At 53.1% G+C, this 20,563-nt stretch overlaps 3 protein-coding genes across 3 annotated transcripts; 1 reads left to right on the forward strand and 2 right to left on the reverse strand.

Moving 5' to 3' along the window:
• Positions 1-524: 524 nt before the first annotated feature.
• COCSUDRAFT_47495 (hypothetical protein) lies at positions 525-10,109 on the reverse strand (the record flags this gene model as incomplete). The annotated part of the gene is made up of 25 exons (XM_005647585.1): positions 525-604; positions 801-1,000; positions 1,300-1,458; positions 1,753-1,992; positions 2,219-2,339; positions 2,587-2,719; positions 2,914-3,102; positions 3,394-3,531; positions 3,812-4,042; positions 4,289-4,561; positions 4,832-5,104; positions 5,432-5,623; positions 6,033-6,153; positions 6,307-6,471; positions 6,665-6,891; positions 7,131-7,247; positions 7,579-7,782; positions 8,122-8,364; positions 8,688-8,835; positions 8,971-9,056; positions 9,154-9,321; positions 9,428-9,496; positions 9,587-9,630; positions 9,731-9,818; positions 10,005-10,109. The coding sequence occupies 25 exons, from the start codon at positions 10,107-10,109 to the stop codon at positions 525-527; spliced, it is 4,014 nt and encodes a 1,337-aa protein (XP_005647642.1).
• Positions 10,110-10,710: 601 nt separating this feature from the next.
• On the forward strand, positions 10,711-12,054 carry COCSUDRAFT_33241 (hypothetical protein; the record flags this gene model as incomplete). The annotated part of the gene is made up of 2 exons (XM_005647586.1): positions 10,711-11,617; positions 11,811-12,054. A coding segment is annotated over exon 2 (164 nt), but the record flags the coding sequence as incomplete, so codon positions are not given.
• A 7,143-nt stretch (positions 12,055-19,197) lies between these two features.
• COCSUDRAFT_42055 (hypothetical protein) lies at positions 19,198-19,633 on the reverse strand (the record flags this gene model as incomplete). The annotated part of the gene is made up of 2 exons (XM_005647587.1): positions 19,198-19,389; positions 19,487-19,633. The coding sequence occupies 2 exons, from the start codon at positions 19,631-19,633 to the stop codon at positions 19,198-19,200; spliced, it is 339 nt and encodes a 112-aa protein (XP_005647644.1).
• Positions 19,634-20,563: the final 930 nt, after the last annotated feature.

A 20,563-nucleotide genomic window follows, 5' to 3' on the forward strand; every position in this document is an offset into this window, starting at 1 on the left:
GCATTGCGGCTGTCTTGCTTTTGAATATGCTGAGCACTACCGGTTTGTTCAAGCACCAGCAGCCAATCGTATATACTAAATTCTGGCTGCAGCTGATTGTAAAGTAATTGTCCTGGATCCCAGACATAACCATTGCGATACGGAATCTTGGTGGCATATGCATTGCAGTTGACCTCATGCACGCACGCAAGTCCCTGAGAAAAAAGTGCTCCTGGCGTAAACGACTTAAGATTACTCAAAGTACAGACATCGCAAAGCTGGTCATGATCAGATCCCCAGAAAGTTCTCCGGTCTTGAGGGAGGCCTCAATGTGGCTGGCCCCCTGGTGTACATTTCCAGCAGAGCCCCGAAGCTGGGCACTTGAACTATGTTCCACTGATGTGTCACAGTTCGTCTTGATCACGGACCATGATCTTAATTACTTCCATTGAAGTTCTGTTCTCATGTTGCAGTTCAGCTTGGGGCTTTCAAGTTTTGCGGTCTGGTCAGATCAGGCATATATCATCTGTCGCTGGGCACATCTGTCATCGCAGACGCAGCTTTGGCCGCCTGGGTTCGTCATCAAGAGTTGGTTGGATATCCTCCATGTCTTCGTCGTCACCATCTACGCATTCACAAAATTGGGATCACACATCCTGCATCCAGATCAATGCAGTCCATCATTTAGCCAAATTTTGGAAACTCTAGTGAGCCTCTTGACCTGCAATTGCAACTGGCCTTGAACACTCAGAAGTGCATGCTAAACACCAGATCCATCCAAGATTATGGCAATGCATAGCAGAAGTATGGTGAAACCTTACCCTGCATGGCTTGGTCGGAGGGCCCCAGGCCGGACATGCGGCCAACGGGAGGGAACGACCGCTCTGTGCCCTTGCCAAACACTGGATCCAACAGCTCCTCTTCCTGCTCATCTTCGTCATCGCGCGCATCTGCCCTCACGGCCGCGTCCTCCGAGTCTTGGGTGTCGTACAGTCGCTTTAGCTGCCGCTTGGGCTCGCGCCTGCACGCACCCCTCATATAGTCAACTACATTGGACTCATCAAATGACACCAGGAGTCAGGGATCATCTTACATCGCCGTCATCATCGTCGTCTTTTCAATCAACACCGTGAGGCCGTCCTTCCTCCTGTCTTGGCGATCGCACTACCTTGAATCTCTGTGCATTCTCTCTGGTATAACCACGACAGAATGTCGAACATACTGTAGTTTATCATCATTTTGTACAGCAAAAGAATCCCCACAGCAGCAACCTGTAGGGGCAATGTCATTAGAGCAGAGCAGGAGAGACAAGCTGCTCACCTGGCGGGTCGGTGGAAGTCGGCCTGCTCCTCGGTGGGCATGATGTTGAGCGCCTCGGCCTCATTCTCTTGCCCGCTCCCTCCCTCGCTCTCAGCATCGACGTCCATCTCCTCCATCTCCTCCTCGGGAGGCGGCGGCATCCGCGCGCGCCCGCCAGCCCTGCACACAATAACACCGTGAAGTGAGAATCACTTGCATGGTGCCTGCAGCATGCATGCATGGCCCCAGCGGCGATTTCTGGCTCTTTGTCCTGCCAATCCCTCAAATGCAGGGCTTCACAGATCCCGTCTATGTGTATTAGGGCCCTGTTGATGGCCAATCTATGCTGCGCAAAGTACAGATTGGCCATCAACAGTGATTGCCACTATGTCCTCCGACGGCTCCTGCTCCACGGCAATCAAGGGATGTGCAAAAAGTGACAAAAACAGCAGGCAAAAAGCAACAGGCGCTCACTTTCTGCGCCAGCCGCTGCCGCTGAGGCCGGCGGATTCGGAGGGGCCTTCCGAGATGCCCAGGTGCAGCGAGAGGCCGCGGCCGCCGCCGCTGCTGGGGCCGGCAGCCGAGGGGCTGTCGCCGGGATCTTCTATTGGCTCTCTCTCCTCCTCTTCTGCCCCTCTGTGCGCATCCTCGTCATCTTCGTCGTCGATGCTCTCGCCGTTGTGGGCCCTCCTGCTGCGCTCCAAGAATGACATCCTGCACACAGCACACCACTGCTCTCTCGGGGAACTTGTTCCAAGAATCAGAATGGCAAAGCAAATGCGTGCGTCAAGGTAGATGAAGGCGCCAGTGAGGGTGATGAAAGCAAGACCATGGCCTCATGCCCTGATGTGAATTGCAGCCGATGTATAATACAAAAGAGGACAGGATTGGACATGAGGAGTGGAAATGGACAGTGGGAGTGGGAGGTGGCATCAAATACCTGCGGGCGGTCTTGTTGGCGGTTGCTGATTTCTTGGCGGCGGATCTAACGGCGGCCTTGGTGCCCTTGTCTGCTCGCTCCTGGAGCTCCTCCAGCATGTGCCAGTACGGGTCCCACTCCCCTGCACATGCAGCAATTACTCTTTTTCTGGCAACCAATGTAAGTAGCACACAACTTCCTAAAGTAGTCTTGCTACATGTCTGCAAATTATCGCTCAGAATCACACTGGCACCGACGGGAGCAGAGAGTGAGTTGCTGTTGCAGTGTTATTTGCTTGCGCATGCAATCAGGGACAAATTGGAATATTGCCTGCACGACAGGCTGCAGGATACGAAGATATCAAGATGGCATGAAAGGGGGTGTCTCACGTGAATTCTTGGTGGGCTTGAGGGCCCTTGCGGTGTTCTGCAGGTGCTGTGCCACTGTGGCCGCCTCCTTGGCTGGCAGCCTGGAAGTCAGGGCTGACAGGCCCTCCAGAAATGGTAGCCAGTCCTGGCCGCTCTGCAGGGTTTGCCACACCATCAATCTCACAGCATGCCAAATAAACAGGCTGGCAGATATCCTTGAGCAGCACAGAGCAGCACTGCAGATATTTCACACATCTATTTATTACCGCATGCACCCTGGGAACAAGACATCAAAACTTTGCATTGCAGGGTTGAATACCACGGTTATCATCGATGTAGTGTGCGGACCTGCAGCGCGTAGTCGATGCCTCCCTTGACGATGTGGGCCAGCGAGGCGGCTGCGCCGGCCACGAAGCCGGCGTGGGCCTGCCCCACGCGCAGCGCCAGCTCGCCAAACAGCTGCAGCGCAGCCGCCTGATCCGCGCCCTCCGCTGCCACCGCTCGCTGGTACGCCTCCTCCAGTGCACCCAGGTACGCCTGCGCCAGAGGAAATCTGTATTTAACCGGGGGTCAGACCTTATGCTGCATCTCTACCATAGATGTCATCTCTACCATAACGGCCTCTCCTGCGCTGTCGACGGCCACCTCATATTTCCTCTGCGGGGTTGGAATTGTTCTTGTTCTCCCAATCCTGTGTCCGTTGAATATAACAGAGGTGCCAGACGATGGACATCCTCCTCAATGGACCGGATGGATATAGGATATCCTGGTGCAGCTGCAGACCCAGATAAGGTGAACAGCAGGACAAAAGCGCCAGCAAAGGCCCACCTCTGGCAGCGACTCGGGGTGGGCCTTTTTGAGGACGCGCGTGACTTCTCTGACAGCATCTGCGACCGCCTTGTTGGGGGAGCCCAGGTGCATGACCACGCGCCCCGCCAGCACTTCAGCATTCGTGCCACTCAGCGCCTGCGGGAGCCACATTGGCCAGTGAGCCTTGCAGCAAAGCAGACCCTCTCTATCCTACACCTTCTCACCGTCATATCGTTCAAATGTAAGTCAAGCATGAATGCTACTGCTGCAAGACAAAATAGAGAATCAAGAGGTGGCATGTCGAGAGTTTTCTGCTCTGGTACAACCCTCATGATTCTGCAGCTACGTCAAGCAAGAAGCACTCAACTGCATGAAGGCAATTGGAGTTGAAAGGCTTGAAGCTTGATCGGGCGGCAGCATGCTGCTCTGTGCAGACCTGGAATGCGACCAGTCGGCCGGCGGCTGCGATGGCCTGCATCTTGGCCGCGGTCAGGGCCTGCGCCTCTGAGGACCGCTCCGCGCCTGCGCCCTCTGCTTGCTCGTCCTCGTCATCTGCCGCCATGTCATCGTCCGGGGCCGCGCGCGCCAGCAGCGCCTCGGTGCGCTCCCAGAACAAATCCAGGCTGTTGGAGTCTGGCGTGTAGCCCGCTGCAGCCGCAGCTGTGTCCTGCAGGTGACAAAGATGGTAAGTCTAGCACTGCAATTAAGACTCTCAAAGGACACATCAAGAAGAGCTCAATGAAGACAGTTTCCAAACCTGTGCTTTTCAGCATGAAGGGCAGATCGCGAGCCTTTCTCCATTTAGCTCTTCTTGGTCCTCTTGCGTCCCACAAGTCAAAGATGCAACACCCTAAACACTCCATCACCAAGAATAATTGCACTTATTTCATAAAGAAAGGTGCACAACCAACACCTTGATCTTTTCGGCGCTGAAGATGAAGAAGAGGTCGGCCTGCACGCGGGTGAGGGCGTCTTTGACAGGCTCGCTATCCTCCGCCAGAGCAATGTCGTCCAGGTGGCCGGCCAGCGCATCGACTACCTTGCCCAGGGAGGCCACGGCGGATGCAGAGGGCGGACCTGCCCCATCCGCCTCGAGCGCGCTAAGGCGCCACATCAGCGCCATCAGCATGTTCTCTGCCGCAATCACCAGTATCGGCCCAGGCAGCGGCCGCCCCTTCACAGCCGCCTGTGGAAACGCACCACAAGAGTTCGCATGAAAGAAAGAGGTATTTATGGGATGGTAAGTGTGATGCGGCCTCCAGGGGGCATGCCCTCGAGGAAGGATAGTCACATCATCCGGACAGCCCAATTTGGGGTAATCCAACATGGGCCCTTGGATGCGCAAGCCATGGTGATGGTGATGTCAGCAAGCTCTCCAAGCAGCAATTAGAGACGCGCTGTGTGAAGAAAACAGCGGGCATTGTACAAATGCATTAGCATGGATGCGTGTCCGCACCGAGAGCAGCTTGGTGAGGCTCTTCTGCAGGGCGGCTTCGCCGGACGCGGCAGCGGAGACCAGCTGCAGGCGGTGCAGCCGAAGCAGCGCCACGCGCAGTGCGAAGGCCTCCTCGCCTTCTTCTGTGTCGCCGCCGCTGCCGTCCACGGGCCCCCCGGCTGCGCGCTCGGCCTCCAGGTCAGCGTCTGACAGCGCCAGCGCTGCGTCTGTGGCGGCCGTCAGCCGCTGAGTCAGCGCCTTCACACTAGAGCTCAGGATGAGCTGCGCCTTGTCCTGGCACACACGCACACCACGTTAGACACTTGAACTGTGAAACTGATCAGCCCTGAAGTGACCACACCAGGCAGTGTGCTAGCACAGGAACCAGGCAAGAAGAGCTCGCCCACTTGCCACTTTGTGATTGGTTGACGAACGGCATTGAGAAGGTGCATTTAAGCAGCCACCTGATGTTTAGGCAAATACCTTTTATCACAGGCCGCTTCTTGCATGTATGAAGCCACTTCAGAGGAGAGGAGGTGCCACAGGCCTTCACAATGGAGCTGCACGTCTTGGAGGCAACAGAAAGGCTGCCATGAAGGCTGTCGGTGCAGGGAAAAACACCTGGATGGTGTCGTTGCCCTGCGTGGTGCAGTGTGCGAGCGTGCGCAGGCAGGCATCCAGGGCGTCCGGCTGGGAGTGCTTGAGCAGCAGGTCCGCAATGAGCTGCAGCAGGGACTCCAGGCTGTCCTCCTGCCTCTTCAGGCTCCAGATGTCCAGCTTCATGTCCCGCACCAGGCCCGCCAGCGCCGCAACCTGCCCATCCCAAGAATAACTATATGTTCTCGAAATTAAATATCTTTACTTTTTTTATTATGATTAAGTTTTAATCCTAAACCCCAGCCCTAAAATATAGGCAGCGCTCTTCTCATAGAGATCAAAGGAGTGGTAATGACAGAAAATTACATATCTCTTCGATCAATTCTGGCCTGGAAAAGTCTTCACTGTGAAAGGTTGCTGCAATTTCCCTCTTGTCTACAATTCCCTGGGACCTAAGGCCCCAGATGACCTCTAAGCGGGTAAATTTTGGGTAAGTGGGGCTCTTATCCGCAGGTGGACAGGTCTTTTCCTGCCTCTTGTCCTCTGGGAGGCTGTAGTGCAACTCATGAAGCACATCAGGCATGTGGGGGCACAGGGGGTGTGACACAGAACAAACGGGGGAGACCTTGGTTGGGTCGGTCTGGAACTTGCGCAGCAGGGATGGCAGGGCCTGGCTGAGGGCCAGGGTGACGTCCTGACGCGCGTTGGCCGCTGCGGCAGCCGCCTTAGCCTTGCCTGCCACCCTCCTAAATAAAACACCACATGAGCATACATAAGTCCCCAAACAACATAGCTGCAACATCTTTTCAAAGAGGAAACTCAGGTACTGTATACAGCACAGAATTTCAAACATGGCACACAACAATTGCACAGCAACGCAACCCAGGACAGGGGTGCACCTGGAGTCGGTGCGGGTGCCTGCATGTGCACCGCCGGTTGCAGTCCGCACGGTGGCAGCCAGCAGCGTGATCAGGTTTGTGGTGGCCGTGTCGCCCCGGGCCTCGTTTGCCTGGTCATCCATCAGCGCCTCCACAATGGCATGCCAGTCTTGCAGCACCTCCACGCTGCACCACACGTTTGGCTGTCTAGCTTTCACTTGATATCAATGCAATGACGTCCCAAGCACTGGAAAGCATGAGTTGGCAGCACCCTCGATTGTTCACAAGGTCCGAATCAGGTTCAGTCAATGAAAGTCACGGCGAAGAGTGATGGGAGGCAGTGAGAAACATTGCTAGCTATAAATTGCTCGCACAGCACCTGTCAAAGAGGCCGTCCACAACATGGCTGACGAGCTCCGGCTGCAGGGGCCGTTCGGCGCCGCCGGCAGACTTGCGGCGGCCGCCTGGGGATGCGAGGGGAGATGCGTCCCCTATCGCGCTGGATGGAGTCCCCAGCAGCTTCATGATGTGCAGCACGCCCGCCAGCTGGAGGTCTGCAGACCCCGTCTTCTTGGCCCCCTTGCCCCGCTTCCCCTTCACAGGGCTCTGCACCACACACCAACAACATGCTCGAGTCTACATTGACTTGATGTAGATTTACTGAAATTCCAATAAAATTTCATTCTAATCTCCAAAACTTGGTATGCACTGGAATTCTCAATTTTTGGGACCATGCGCAGCTTGGAAACCAGACCATTCAACTCAGATGTTCTCTGATGTTGCATGTGGCTTTCTTGTGTTGTGCAATGCTTTGCATGTGCATGGTGATCTCAAATAGATTGGACGCATGCCTGTGCAATGAAGCGCTGGCCCTGCTCCTCCAGCATGCCGGCCACCAGCTCGGCGGCTGCATGCCTGATGGGCGCGCTGCTGTCCACCAGCAGCCGGTAGATTTCCCTCACCTGCGCCAAGCATCCTATTGAGAAGGACATCATTCAAGTACAAGTCTATACGAATGACAAATGCCTTTGGAAAGTCCCTTCTGTGAAAGTGGTGTATGGCAGCAAAACGGAAGCTGTGAAATATGTGTGAAGCCAGCATACAGCAAGGGGCAGTAAGATGCACTGCAAGCCTCATGGCTGTCAGAGAGAGCTGCATCTGTGAACGCGTAACGTCTGTGGTGATTTAAGGGATAAATGGTGTGTGCACCTCGTCCTGGGGCATCTCCTCGACTTAAACCAGCTGCATCTGTATGAGTGGTATATTTGTTCTTGGGATGAGTGAAGTGTGAACCTCGTCCTGTGGCATCTCCTCGGCTTGGACCAGCTGCGTGACCAGGCGCACACCCTTGACGGCCACGGCCTCGTCCACGTCGTACACCAGCTCGGCAAAGCGGTGCTGGAAGCGCCCAGTAAAGCCGTGTAGCGGCGACACATTCTCCTCGTTGCTGTAGATTTCCAGCAGCGCGTCCAGCGCCATCTCCCTCACCCCCGCATCCTGTCAACACATGCATCCACATGAGATTGTAGATCTCGCTCTCCGGCAAATTTTACCCATGCATCAATATCAATATAGTGCAGAGAGCAGGTCATAGCTGTGAGAATTGGCCATAAGATACATAATGCGCGGCTGGGATAGTCTGCATGCTGCCACATGCACTACTTGGCAGCCATGACTGTCATGGCTGCCACTTGTCCTCTGCTTCCTTTCAATTTTACAATCCCTGCCACAAGTAGGGTTGTAGACTTTTGCACATACCTGCTGTGCATATTGTCACAGGGTGCCCGACCTAGAGATCATCGATGTTGGACTGAAGGCCAGGGCATGACTGCGCACCCTGTCGGAGAGGGCCCAGGCGACGTATTTCAGGTAGTTGTCCTGCAGGAAGTCGGTGGGGTCGAGGCAGATCCACGACCCGATGCCGGCGATGACGACGGCGCGGATATCCGGTGCAACGTCCCGGAATCGGTGCGCGGAGACGGCCTGGAAGAGGCTTCCCACCACGCCCTTCAGCTCCTGCACCTGCCGGTGGCATGCGCTCAGCGTGCGCTGAAAGGCCGCCACCCGATCCGCGCCCGCCTGCACACCACATAGAATCCATGGATCTTGCTCTGGCAGTCGTTTAGGAGGTGTGTACGTTTGCTGGATGATGCCTTGGTATCAAGGAGGTTTTCTAGTCAGTACTGGCATCAGCACAACTCTGCCCGGACAGCAGTGGGATTGCCTGCCAGTGAATGTCTCAGGCACTGCTATACGTTGTCATGCCCTTGAGCGGCAGCCTTTCGCTTGAAGAGAAGGAGTACTTTCTAGTACTCATGGGACCATGCTCTCCCTTCGCTTCTTTGCATGGTTTCTGGCTGGTAAGCAGCAGCTAACTTTTGTCTGCAGCACTGCGGACAGACCTTGGAGCCCTTTTTCTTCTCTTCTGCAGCCATCTGCCGCTGGGCTGTCTCGCGGGCCTCGCCCAGTGACAGCATCGCCCGGATGAGGGATGTCACCACCTGCTGAGCTGTCAGCGTAGCCGTGAAGCGGAAGCTGCGCACGACAGAACTGGACGATGCCCCCACAACACGTCAGCAACACTAGATTCTAGCTGGATTGTACAAACTTGCTCGAAGCTTGTGGTAGAACGGAAAGATGTGCTAAGTTCTTCTATGAAGCCAAATGAATAATGATCATGCTCACCAGTTGAGGCCGATGATGAGGTGGACAACCTTGTCGAGCAGGTAGCCATCGCACAGCACATCCGCATTTTGACACTCCCGCATGATCTGCACAGAAGTCCCATAAGTAATGTGTAGCCTCCAGTCTTGGTTGAAGAGCAATACATGGAGAATCAGGTACTCTCAAGTGTAGATCTATGCGCACCTGGTCCCACATCTCCATGTAGTGGGCGCGGAAGTTCTTTGTTCCCTTGCCACGGAAGTGGTCAGTGATGCCATTGCTGCTGACATCCTTTATCAGAGATTTCACCAAAGCATCCACATCTCCATCGTCCACATCAGACATGGTGATTGCCTGAGAGGACCCGCATGCCTGGTGCATCGTATATTTCAGAGAGCATGTCAACACACTGCTTGGAGCTGCTTAGTGCCTGGTGTGTACAAGCTGCACCTACACGAGCATGTATTCTGTTTTTCACCTGTACAAGCAGCGTCAAGAGCTCTGCAGCAGCTTGTGCCCTGTCTGCCTGATAGCGGCCCACCCACTCCTGTGGAAGAACAAATGACAGTCATACAGAGATCTTGCCCGTCAAGATTCAAACTGTCAGGCCTTGCCTTAAGCATGCCTGATTTCTCACCTTGGCTGCAGATGATGATGCCCCAGAGTGATTGAGCACGATACCTGCAGCGCAAAAGCCAAAGTGGGGTTGACATGCCTGTCTCTCTCCTTGTAACAGGATACTGTCAGGATTTTTCACCACGCTTCTCAGCTTAGGGCTTACCCAGCAGTGAGATGTCATCTGCACTGTGCGCGACAGCTTCTTCATCAGCCTTCTTGCCCCTGCGCGCCCTTGGCTTGACAGGTGTTTTCTGTCAAGGCACAATCATTTCTCACCAAGTAGGCACAAAAGATATCAAGCAAGCAAAATCGACATCATTAGATATCAGAACTTTGCAAGGCCATAGCTGAAGATAAGCACTGTTTTTGTCTACGAAGTGAATATCCTGCTCCTGGATTCAATTTTGGGTTGTGATTCCTGGTTCAAAACGACATACCTTGTGGCGCTTGCTGATTGTCCTGATAGCTTCATTTTTGTCCACGAAATCATTCTCGCTCTCCGCATTGTGGTCATCGGCATCGCTGCTCACAAGACATCCCATTAAAACTTACAAGATTGTCTTTTGCAAAATAGAAAAGGGCGTGATCACCGGCAAATGAGAGTAATTCCCATAACATGCAAGAATGTGGCACATCAATATGCTACAACGGAAAATTTTCCTGAAACAGGAAATTAAACACCAATAGCAAACCTCTCGCCGATGTAATTCGCCTTTGTTGCTGTGCGTGCACTTTGGCGTCGTTTTCCAGCCATCGTGATTCCTGCCCTTCAGAATTGAATGCCTTCGTCGAGCAAGTGGAGCAAGATGGGTTGTTTGCAGGAAAGGGAGAAGTCACAAGGCAGAGCACAGCATGGCTTTTATAGCGTATCGACCCAGACATGCCAAAAGAGGACATGGATCATACAGCATGCAATTCAAGAGACTTGACCATGCTAAAGCTTTTGGTGCCTCAAGTTGTCAACATTCTACCAACAAATATCCCTTACCATGTACCCCACCATGTGTATACCGCCGAAATCGCCCTGATTTCACCCACCAGGCCTGCGCAGGCAGCTGCCATGCATATGCAACTTGCGCTCTGCGCATGCATGTCACATGCATGGCAGAGCTCTCTGGGCTCAGATCCTCTGGGTTCGCCATCATAAAGATTACTATTACCATCCATTGTGTGCATTGTGCATGTGCCACATCCCACATTATACACACCGTGTGACCAGTGTATACACTAGCTAGTGGCTATAGTAACTGTAGCGCATGGGAGGACTATATGCCCTCCACATTACAAATATCCATTGACTAGTCTAGATTGCCTGCTCAGGATATCTGACTAGGCAGGCCAGTCAGTGTCGAGTGGTCTGGAGGGGGGGCCTGCCCCCACTGCTCTATATAAGGGCTCTCAGGTACACTTTCCGGATTAACTCGAGATACACTAGCACCCTGACTATCTGTGGTTGCTATATGGTTTCGGAGAGTTGAAGACAACCCTCTGACAATGTAAAATATGGCTCCTCGCACGAAGCTGCAATTGCACGCTACCGGACGGCTTGGCATGGCAGCTGCCAGCAGCCCTCGATCTGTGACACTCATGGAAGACCTATTATCTCAAGAGTTTCCTCCAGGATATGAGGAGGAGAGTATGAAGCTCAATCAGATGATTGAGCGGGGAGATCTCCCACCGCATTTCGACTCTGACCAGATGCATAAAGATCTTGAGCGACAAGCCAAAGACGCTCAAGCAGCTCACGTCCGCAGTTATCGAGTCACCAAGCAGCCGGATTGGAGTAGCAAATATGCTGCTGAATTCCTAGAGGAAACACTGAGGCGCCATGGCCAGGCTTTGACTGAGCATCTGATGCACGGTAGGGCTTCGCCTGCACCCGATCCTGATGGTTCGGACTATCTGGAGGATCCAGGCGACGTGGGATTCTCGCCGAGCTCTCTGTCATCAGGTCACCTCGATCAGCAGAACGTGCTGCACTCAGACGATGACGCAGAGGCGGAAGGTGTTGCATTGGCCTATTCGACGTCCCCGGGCAGTGACGAAGTACCTGCAAGAAACCGCACTGATCCTAATACAGGGGTCACAGGTACTTCTCGGGGCCAGTTGATTTCCTCAAATCAAGAAATCGAAGAGTTTCTGACAAGACAATTGGCCAGTGTCTCAACTGGAACTGATCAAGGCCCACCAGAATTGAGACCTGCGCACATGCTTCCCACAGAGCGCATGGATCAGGGAGTCACCAGTATTGGACCTCAGGCAGATCAGCTCCCAGGAGCTGCGAGGGCATCAGCGCCAGAGCTGTCCATGCCGGCTGTCACCAGGGTAGGGCCCCAGCTGGAGCCCACTCCCTCCTTGGCGGCGCAAAGTCTGCTAGCAGGAACCGTTCCCAGAGCAGAAATGCCTCGCTATATGGGCATTGTGAACGATGCGCTAGCACAGCCGTCAACTACGCAGCCTCAGTTCCCTGATCTGGGAAGGAAACCTGCAGCAGCAATAGATGCAACCAGATATGATGCTCGGCGGTCCCGGTTGTTAGCATCTGCTAATCTTTGGGCCCCAGATTATGTCTCAGATGAGACGCTGCTGAGATCATATGCAGAAGATGGCACAGATGATCTCTGCAGCGGGCAAATCGGTCCCCGTCTGTTGGCGTCCCATTATTTACGCCAAGCCAGAGCAAGCGCAGCCCGTCTCAATGCTCTCGAGCGCAGCATGAGACAGATGCGCAGCACTATTTACAGCCGCCGAGAGGCACAGACAGCGTGGACTGGCATTGACAGACGTTTGAGCTCTGTGGAACAGCAGATGGATCAATATGATCCTATGGAGGCTGAGCCTACCTCAGTGACTGAAGATGGTGAGATTGCGGGCGATGAGCCGATGCACACAGCACCCGCAGTCTCCACAGCAGATTGGCCTCAAGTCTCCACAGAGTTCCAAACACATGCGCCACCCCTGCAGGCAATCACTGCTGAGCACATGACAGCTACAGATGCAGCTGGAGGGATCCACAGGCCACCGCAAATGATCCAGGCTATGGCCCAAGGAATTGCCAGCAGTTATGACACCCCAGCAGAGCAGAGCAATCTATCCTCACCGCCACAGCAATTCCACCGCTTGATCTCTAATATCCCAGCGTTCAGCGGTGCGCCCGGACAAGATTTTGAAGACTGGCAAGAACATGCTGAGAGCATCCTAACTGCTCACCAAGCCCCCAGAGCAAGTTGGGCATCTCTGGCAGCCACCCATCTGGAAGGACAGGCCAGGGATTATTGGGGACATGCACGCAAACAGGCCCCAAATGATGGCAGAAACATCAGCTGGGCAGACTTCTGTAAATATCTCAGCATGTTCTTCATCACTGGAGACAAGAAGGGGAAGGCCAAAGCAAAGTTTGAGAAGCTCTCCTGTCCTACGCTGATTGAGGTGGACAGCATAACAAAATTTAGCAGAGACTACCAGTCGCTGGTGCATCAGATGTCAGACCAGTGTGGGCTCACCGATCAAGAGCTGTGGAACCGCTGGCTGGCAGCTCTCCCAGAAGCACTCCATGTCGCAATGGTCACCCACTATACAGGGCAGAAAGAGACTTATGATGCCCTCAACTTTGACCAGCGGCTGCAGAAAGCTTTGCCCAACCTGCAGTCGCACATCTCAATCATTCAGCGGATGAGAGGGCAGCCAGCGACGATAGCAGAATCCGCCTTCAAGAAGCGCAAGAGAGATCGCCCTCAGACAGGAGGACAGCCATATGCTGTGGGCAACCAGCAGCCCAAACAGACAGGCCAAGGCTACTCTGAAGAAGTTTTTACAGAAATCCCAAGCAGCCCGGCCTCTAGCTTCAGCGTGACGGCCTATAGGGACCATAAGGAAATTCGTCCCTTCAACCCAACTCTGCAGGCGCTGCTGCGCAACGCTAAGCGCTGCTTCTTCTGTTGGGGAGATCATCAAATTGGGAGCTGCCCTGAGATCAACAATAACCCAGACAAGGCGCACCTGCGCAATAGGTATCAACCTCCCTTGATCTTGTCTATCAAGAAAGATCTGGCATATATTGCAGAAGATAATGGGACAGTGCATAAGGTCACACACCTTCAGCCAAAGAAGTCCCCGCTGACTGGATCAGATTTGATACCCCTAGGGGCGGCGGCGGCCGTGGCAGAGGGCGAGGTCGCCAAAGAGGTAGAGGACGGCGTTGAAGCATATGCACCGCCGCACACCAGTGCTCCATGGTGCGTGCCCTCTCCTCAAAGATCTGCGCAGTCAGAAACTGTGCTCATGGGATCACCTAACTTCAGTGCAAGGGCCACAATGCAGTCCAAGGGTGCCCAAGAAGAGTCTTTAAGCCAAGTGATTCCTCTGCCATCTGCAGGGACGGCAAATGCTGGCGCTGGACAACCCCTCAGCCACACTGTGGCACAAGACAGTCAAGAAGAGACTAGCGCAGCGTGTATACCAGACTCAAGCAGCGTTCAAGATCATCAGCAAGAGAGCTTGCTGAGACAAGATGAACAAATGACAGATGCATCTTTGTTTACTATGTCTGTCGCTGCTAAGACAAATTGTGGCCAACATCACTTTGATGAGGATGAATTGCATGCGATTGCTCGAGAGACCAGACCTTTCACCCGAGATGGGTTTGCTGAAAATGCTGGTGCCTGTAATCCAGTTTGTTTGGATGATGCTTGCTTCTTACCGGACCGACCTTATGAATGCACTGACCAGCGAGGCCACCATACCTGGTTAAATCCGCCGATTTCTTGCCTCAGGCTGGCTCTCCAGCATCATTTGGCTTGTAAAGCCAGAGCTCCCACGAGCACAAGTATGTGTATACTAGTCCCTTTTTGGCGGCAGGCAAACTTCTGGCCGCTCTTGATGGGAATGAAGTGCATTCGCACTTATCCAAAGGGGACTCCCCTGTTTACACAGATCAATAAGGATGGTGTAAGAGAAAAGATACTGACGCCCTGGAAATCTGCTGTGTTCTATGATCCACCAGGCCAACCACTTCAGGTGAAGGCTCTGGGCCAAGGGCACAGTATGTCTTTCCCAGCAGAGGTTGCTGGCCGGAAAACAAAAATTCTGCTCGATACAGGATCTTCGAGTTGCTTTGTCAATGACATGCTCTGCCAAGAGGCGGACCTGAGATCCATCGTGACTCCGATCCCGAGTATAGTAAGGATGGCGAATGGGGACGAAGTCTCTTCGCGGAGGCTCTGCAACGTAACGATCAAGTTGCAAGGGCCCACAATCACTGTCTGTTGTCATGTTGTGCGACTTCCCAAAGAATTTGGGGTGATCTTGGGTGACGACTGGCTCATCCAAACGGATGCTGAGCCAAAGCCGAGACACGGCACGTGTGTTGTCCACCTTGGCAAGCGTGAGTACAAGTTACATTAGGATGAGGAATCCATCCCGAGCCAGAATAGGCTAATGTACCTTGAACGCGTGGACGAGGATGCAGATCCAACAGATTTGGATCCACAAGATTGGGAAAAAGTCCCTGATACCTTTCGACCTCTCATTCGTGAATATCATGATGTTTTCCCATCCGATTTGCCTGCAGGGCTGCCTCCCGAAAGGACTGGTGTAGACCACGTAATCCCATACGATGCCCATGCCGCACCTGCTAAAGGATATCGGCCTCGATATGGCCTAGCAGAGATGCGTGAAATGAAAGAACAGATTGAGGATCTACGGAAGAAGGAGTTTATCCAACCCAGTACGTCTGCTTTTGGGGCTCCTGTACTGTTTGTGTCCAAGAAAGATGGGACCAAACGAATGTGTATTGATTATAGAAATCTCAATAACAAGACACGCAAGGATAAATATCCTTTGCCTCGTATCGATGAGCTGCTGGATCACTTGCAGGGTGCCAAGGTGTTCAGCAGCCTAGATCTACGATCTGGCTACCACCAGATAAGGATCTCCCCGGAGGACGTCAATAAGACAGCCTTCAGGACACCCTTTGGGTCCTATGAGTTCAAGGTGCTCAGTTTCGGGCTCACTAATGCTCCCTCAACTTTTCAAAGGGTGATGAATGAGATCTTCAAAGAGCACTTGGGGAAATTTGTCCTGATTTATTTGGATGATATCCTCGTCTTCTCTAAGACTGAGGAAGAACATCAGGAGCATCTCCGCATTGTCCTTGATCTGCTGCGGAAACACAGGCTCTATGGGAAGCTGAGCAAGTGTCTGTTTGGACGACAGGAGGTCCCTTTTCTGGGCCACTTGATCGGCTCTGAAGGCATCAGGGCAGATCCTGCTAAGACGGCAGCGATTCAGAGCTGGACGACCCCGGGCTCAGTGAAGGAAGTCCAGGGCTACCTTGGCTTTGCCAATTGGTTCCGGCATTACCTGCAGGGATATTCCCAACAGGTAGCCTCTCTGACTCGGCTGACCAAGAAGAATGTTCTTTTCAATTGGACTCCTGATTGTGAGGAAGCCTTCCAGTGGATCAAGAAGGCTCTGCAGTCAGCGCCTGTGCTAGCGCTGCCAGATTTTGAACAACCTTTTGAGGTCAGATCAGATGCCAGTGGCTCCGGGGTCGGCGCTGTTTTGATGCAAAATGGCCGGCCTGTGGCTTATGAAAGCGCAGCTTTTGCCCCAGCTGAGCGCAATTATACAATTGGAGAGCAAGAGTTGCTGGCTGTGGTCTTTGCCTTGCGCAAGTGGCGTGCCTACTTGGAAGGCAGCCCCCATCCTGTGAAGATCATCACAGATCATCAGCCCTTGACTTATCTGCCTACCAAAGGCACCCTGGGCTCACGACAAGTGAGATGGTCTGAGTATCTGGCCAGATTTCATCTTGAGTGGGTCCATACTCCTGGGCTCAAGAATGTGGCGGACGCCTTGAGCAGAATGCCCTGTCTGACTCTGTATGTGACTACCAGGTCACGGGCCCACAGGGAGAAGGGAGTCGCCGAGCCAACTGCACCCGCACTGGCTACGGAGGGTTCACAGATGTGCCCCCGGGCTAATGGGACTCCACGGGCTCCCTCTCCTGTCAGCACACCGACGTGCCGCAAGGCTAAGGGTGCGGCGGAAGCTCCCAGTACAGAGGCAGCTACAGAGGTAAGGCCCACTGACGTTCCTGCCGCAGCTGCATCAGAACAAGATGATCAGGCTCAGATCAATCAGGACCAATTCCTTGCAGAGCTTAGGGAAGCCTACCAGGGAGATGCCTGGTTGAAAGATAAGCATCACAGAAAGGTTCTCCGCCAAGACCATGACTTCTGGTGGCGGGGAGACGCTTTATATATTCCAGAGGGGGGTAGTCTCAGGCATGAGTGCATCAGGAATATTCATGATCATCCTTTCTCTGGTCATGTGGGTATGAAGCGCACAGAAGAGCTATTGCGCAGACTGTACTGGTGGCCTTCCTGCCAGGCTGATGTGAACAGATATGTTCAAGTCTGCGAGTCATGCCAGCGCAACAAACCCACAAATGTGAAGCCTGCAGGTCTTTTGCAGCCCATGCCTATTCCTGGCAGGCCTTGGGCTAGTGTGGGCATTGATTTTATCACACACCTTCCTGTGACCAAATTTGGTCACACGGCAATCTTTGTCTGTGTGGATAGGTGCTCCAAAATGGTCCATCTAGTGCCCACCAGTGACAAAGTGACTGCAGCAGAGACAGCCAAGCTCTTTATTGATAATGTGGTCAAGCTGCATGGCGTCCCAGAGGACTTTGTGTCTGATAGGGATGCCCGATTCACAGGGAAGTTTTGGGAAGCTTTCTGTGAACAGATGGGGATAGATAGAAAGATGTCTACTGCTTTCCATCCAGAGACAGATGGGCAGACTGAGAGGGTGAATAGGATACTCATTGAAATGCTGCGCCATTATGTTGATCCTGCGCAGAATGACTGGGATGAGCATTTGACAGCTGCAGAGTTTGCCATCAACAATGCTCATCAAGAGAGTGTCCAGAGTAGCCCATTCATGATCAACTTTGGACAGAATCCTCTGACTCCCCCAAGTCTAAGGATTCCCAATGCTGTGCAGAATCCTACAGCGCTAGATATCTGTGAGGGATTCCAGGAGCGGCTGGTTCGGGCCAAACGCTGCATGGAGGCTGCGCAGCAGCGGCAGAAAGCTTATGCAGATCAGGGGCGTCGCCAGGATGATTTTCAGGTAGGACAAGATGTCCTCCTCAGCACAGCTGACATCAGCCTGAAAGGACCTGGCACCCCAAAGCTGATGCCCAAATGGATTGGTCCTTACAAGATCACAAAGCAGGTCTCTGAGACCTCCTATGAGCTGGAGCTGGCACCAAATATGCGCATTCATGATGTATTTCATACCAGTCAGCTCAAACACTATAGGTCGGATGGCGCGGTGCAACCGCCACCACCACAACTCACTGTCGACGGGCAGATTGAGTTTGAGGTCCAAAGGATCCTTTCTCATAGGGAGATACGCAGGGGCAGGGGTGCTCTGAAGAAAGAGTACTATGTCCAGTGGCGTGGTTTTGACCGCAGCCATGACACTTGGGAACCAGAAGCTCATCTTGTCAACTGCCCTGAACGGCTCCAGGAATACTGGAGCAGGACGTCCTAAGAACAGACACATCTGACAGTATATATTACTGCCAGAGCTTTGATGTAGAGTGTGTTCCTGTGCACAGGAGGGTCTGGCACTGTGTCTGAGATGAAATGGAAGACGGCTGGCGATACGCAGCGAAGACCCACAGTGTGATATCACAGATATATCTTTGAGCTTATCTAATTTGGGTTGGCCTCCAAATTAGTACAAGTTCCGTGCATCAGTCTAGGGAATGCTTTAAAAGCTTCAGTTAAATGCTGGGGACCAGCATTCAGTTGGGGGAGACTGGTGTAGCGCATGGGAGGACTATATGCCCTCCACATTACAAATATCCATTGACTAGTCTAGATTGCCTGCTCAGGATATCTGACTAGGCAGGCCAGTCAGTGTCGAGTGGTCTGGAGGGGGGGCCTGCCCCCACTGCTCTATATAAGGGCTCTCAGGTACACTTTCCGGATTAACTCGAGATACACTAGCACCCTGACTATCTGTGGTTGCTATAGTAACTATAGTGCCACGTGGCCGCCGGCGGCTTTGAAGACCAGTACCAGGCTGCCGGTGGCTCTGCACCACACTGTCACTTGGCTGATGACCCACGGGAAGGGATTCAAGCTCTTGATGTCAACATCATGCGTGAAGGCATCACCTGGGCCTAAACAGTATAGCTATTAATATTGGCGCGTACGAAGGAAGGAAGGGTGGAAATTACACATTGTCTCAAATACCGTTCAGGGCTGATTGGATGTACTTAGGTTGATGTCAACAGCAACCACGTGAGCACACAAAGCCATGACAAACTGTAGTCGACGGGCCCCACCATATTTTTGCGAACCTTCAGGAGGCCACTGGAAAGACGCTGCCTTGAAGGTTCGCAAAAATATGGTGGGGCCCGTCGACTTCTACCAGAAGGTTGAGCGCTGCACAGCAGCACACCAGGCATTCAGTCAAAAAGGTGTGTGCAATCGTCCGGTCTAAAAACCCTGCCTACATTGCCAATGGAACAGAAGCCTCGGAGGTGGCTGGGGTACCGCATGGGCCTCCAAGCAGTGTCAGGCCTGTAGCGTCAGAGTAGGAAACAAATTAATCCGTGGTGGGGTACTCCAGCTCGTTAGGGAAATCCATCTCCACCAGCAGTGCAGCAACTTTCAACTGGGTGCCAGACTTCTTCCATTTGCTGCGCTTGCGCATCCATATCCGCTTTGCAGCCTTCAGCAGCGGGGAGGGGTCTCCCCGGTCCTCGTCTTCGTGATCGGTCTCCATCAACATGCCAGCCTGCACCAAAAACTCTGCATTAAACAAAGTTCACCTTTTTATCAAACTGGTACTACAAAGCTTCCATTAGCTTCCAGGGTTGGTAGTAATGATGCACCTGGTGAAGCTTGTTGAGGTGCTTCCTGCCCAGCTTCTCTGCGGCCCCCTCCACCGTGTTCTGTTGGGGCTGCTGATGCTCCCGCAACCAGCATGCTGAGCTGGCGTGCTCTTGAAGGCAATTACTGATCACAGCCCATTTGAACATGGGTCTGAAAATGGGCTGTGATCAGAATTGCCTTCAAGAGCACGCCAGCTCAGCATGCTGGTTGCGGGAGCATCAGCAGCCCCAACAACCGCCTCCAGCTGCAAGGAGATTCCAGCTGCAAAGTGCAGATCAGCTATCAGGGCCAAGGCAGCTTAAATGCTCCTCTGGTGCTAGCACACATGGGCAAGGCATAGAGCCAAACTTTTCTGCGACTTGTCAGACATCTGGCCTAATTGGCCCCATCTGTGTGTGGCAACAAGAACTTGACTGGAATCGAGAGAATATCTTGGGCTGCACTCAAGCTGGAGCTGTGCGCAAGACTCTGTGCTGAAAATTTCCAGGTTTTGCTGAGACAATGTTCCGAGCTTCTGCTGCAGTGACGTTGTGTGCATGTCAATTTTGCTTCTGGTTTGTCAGCACTCAAGACAGTCCACTTGGACATAGCATCAGTGAAATAAGCTACTGAAGTGACTCAACTCTGGCCACATATGATCAGGAAATAACTGTAAATTGGGACGAAGCATACCATAACTGCTATGTGGCGCTGATAATTATCTGACATTGCCGGGCCGTCAGGGGCGGTGGCAGCATGGTTGGACCGTCTTCCCCTTGTTAGGATGCTGGCGGGGATCGAGTGTAGCTGTGGCCTTTGGAGCCTACCCTTCAGAAAGGGTTTCCTGTTGTGCAGTGCAACTTCCATTGTTGTGAGGAGGCACTTCCATTTAGTGCCTCCTCAAAGATGACACCTACAAGCTCTCATGATGTGAATACCACAGTGCCTTTGCATTTAAGGCATTGCATCCCAAGATTGCTTTCTGATAAGCAGCTTGTCATCAGCACAGATCTGGCTTGCAAGCTTGGTAATGTGCCGGTCTGTGCGCTGCAGACATTCAGGCTTGACCAGCTATCGTAAGGACACACCTGAAAGAT

The sequence above is a fragment of the Coccomyxa subellipsoidea genome, assembly GCF_000258705.1.
Source record: "Coccomyxa subellipsoidea C-169, whole genome shotgun sequence".
In the NCBI taxonomy this organism is placed as follows: Eukaryota; Viridiplantae; Chlorophyta; class Trebouxiophyceae; family Coccomyxaceae; genus Coccomyxa; species Coccomyxa subellipsoidea.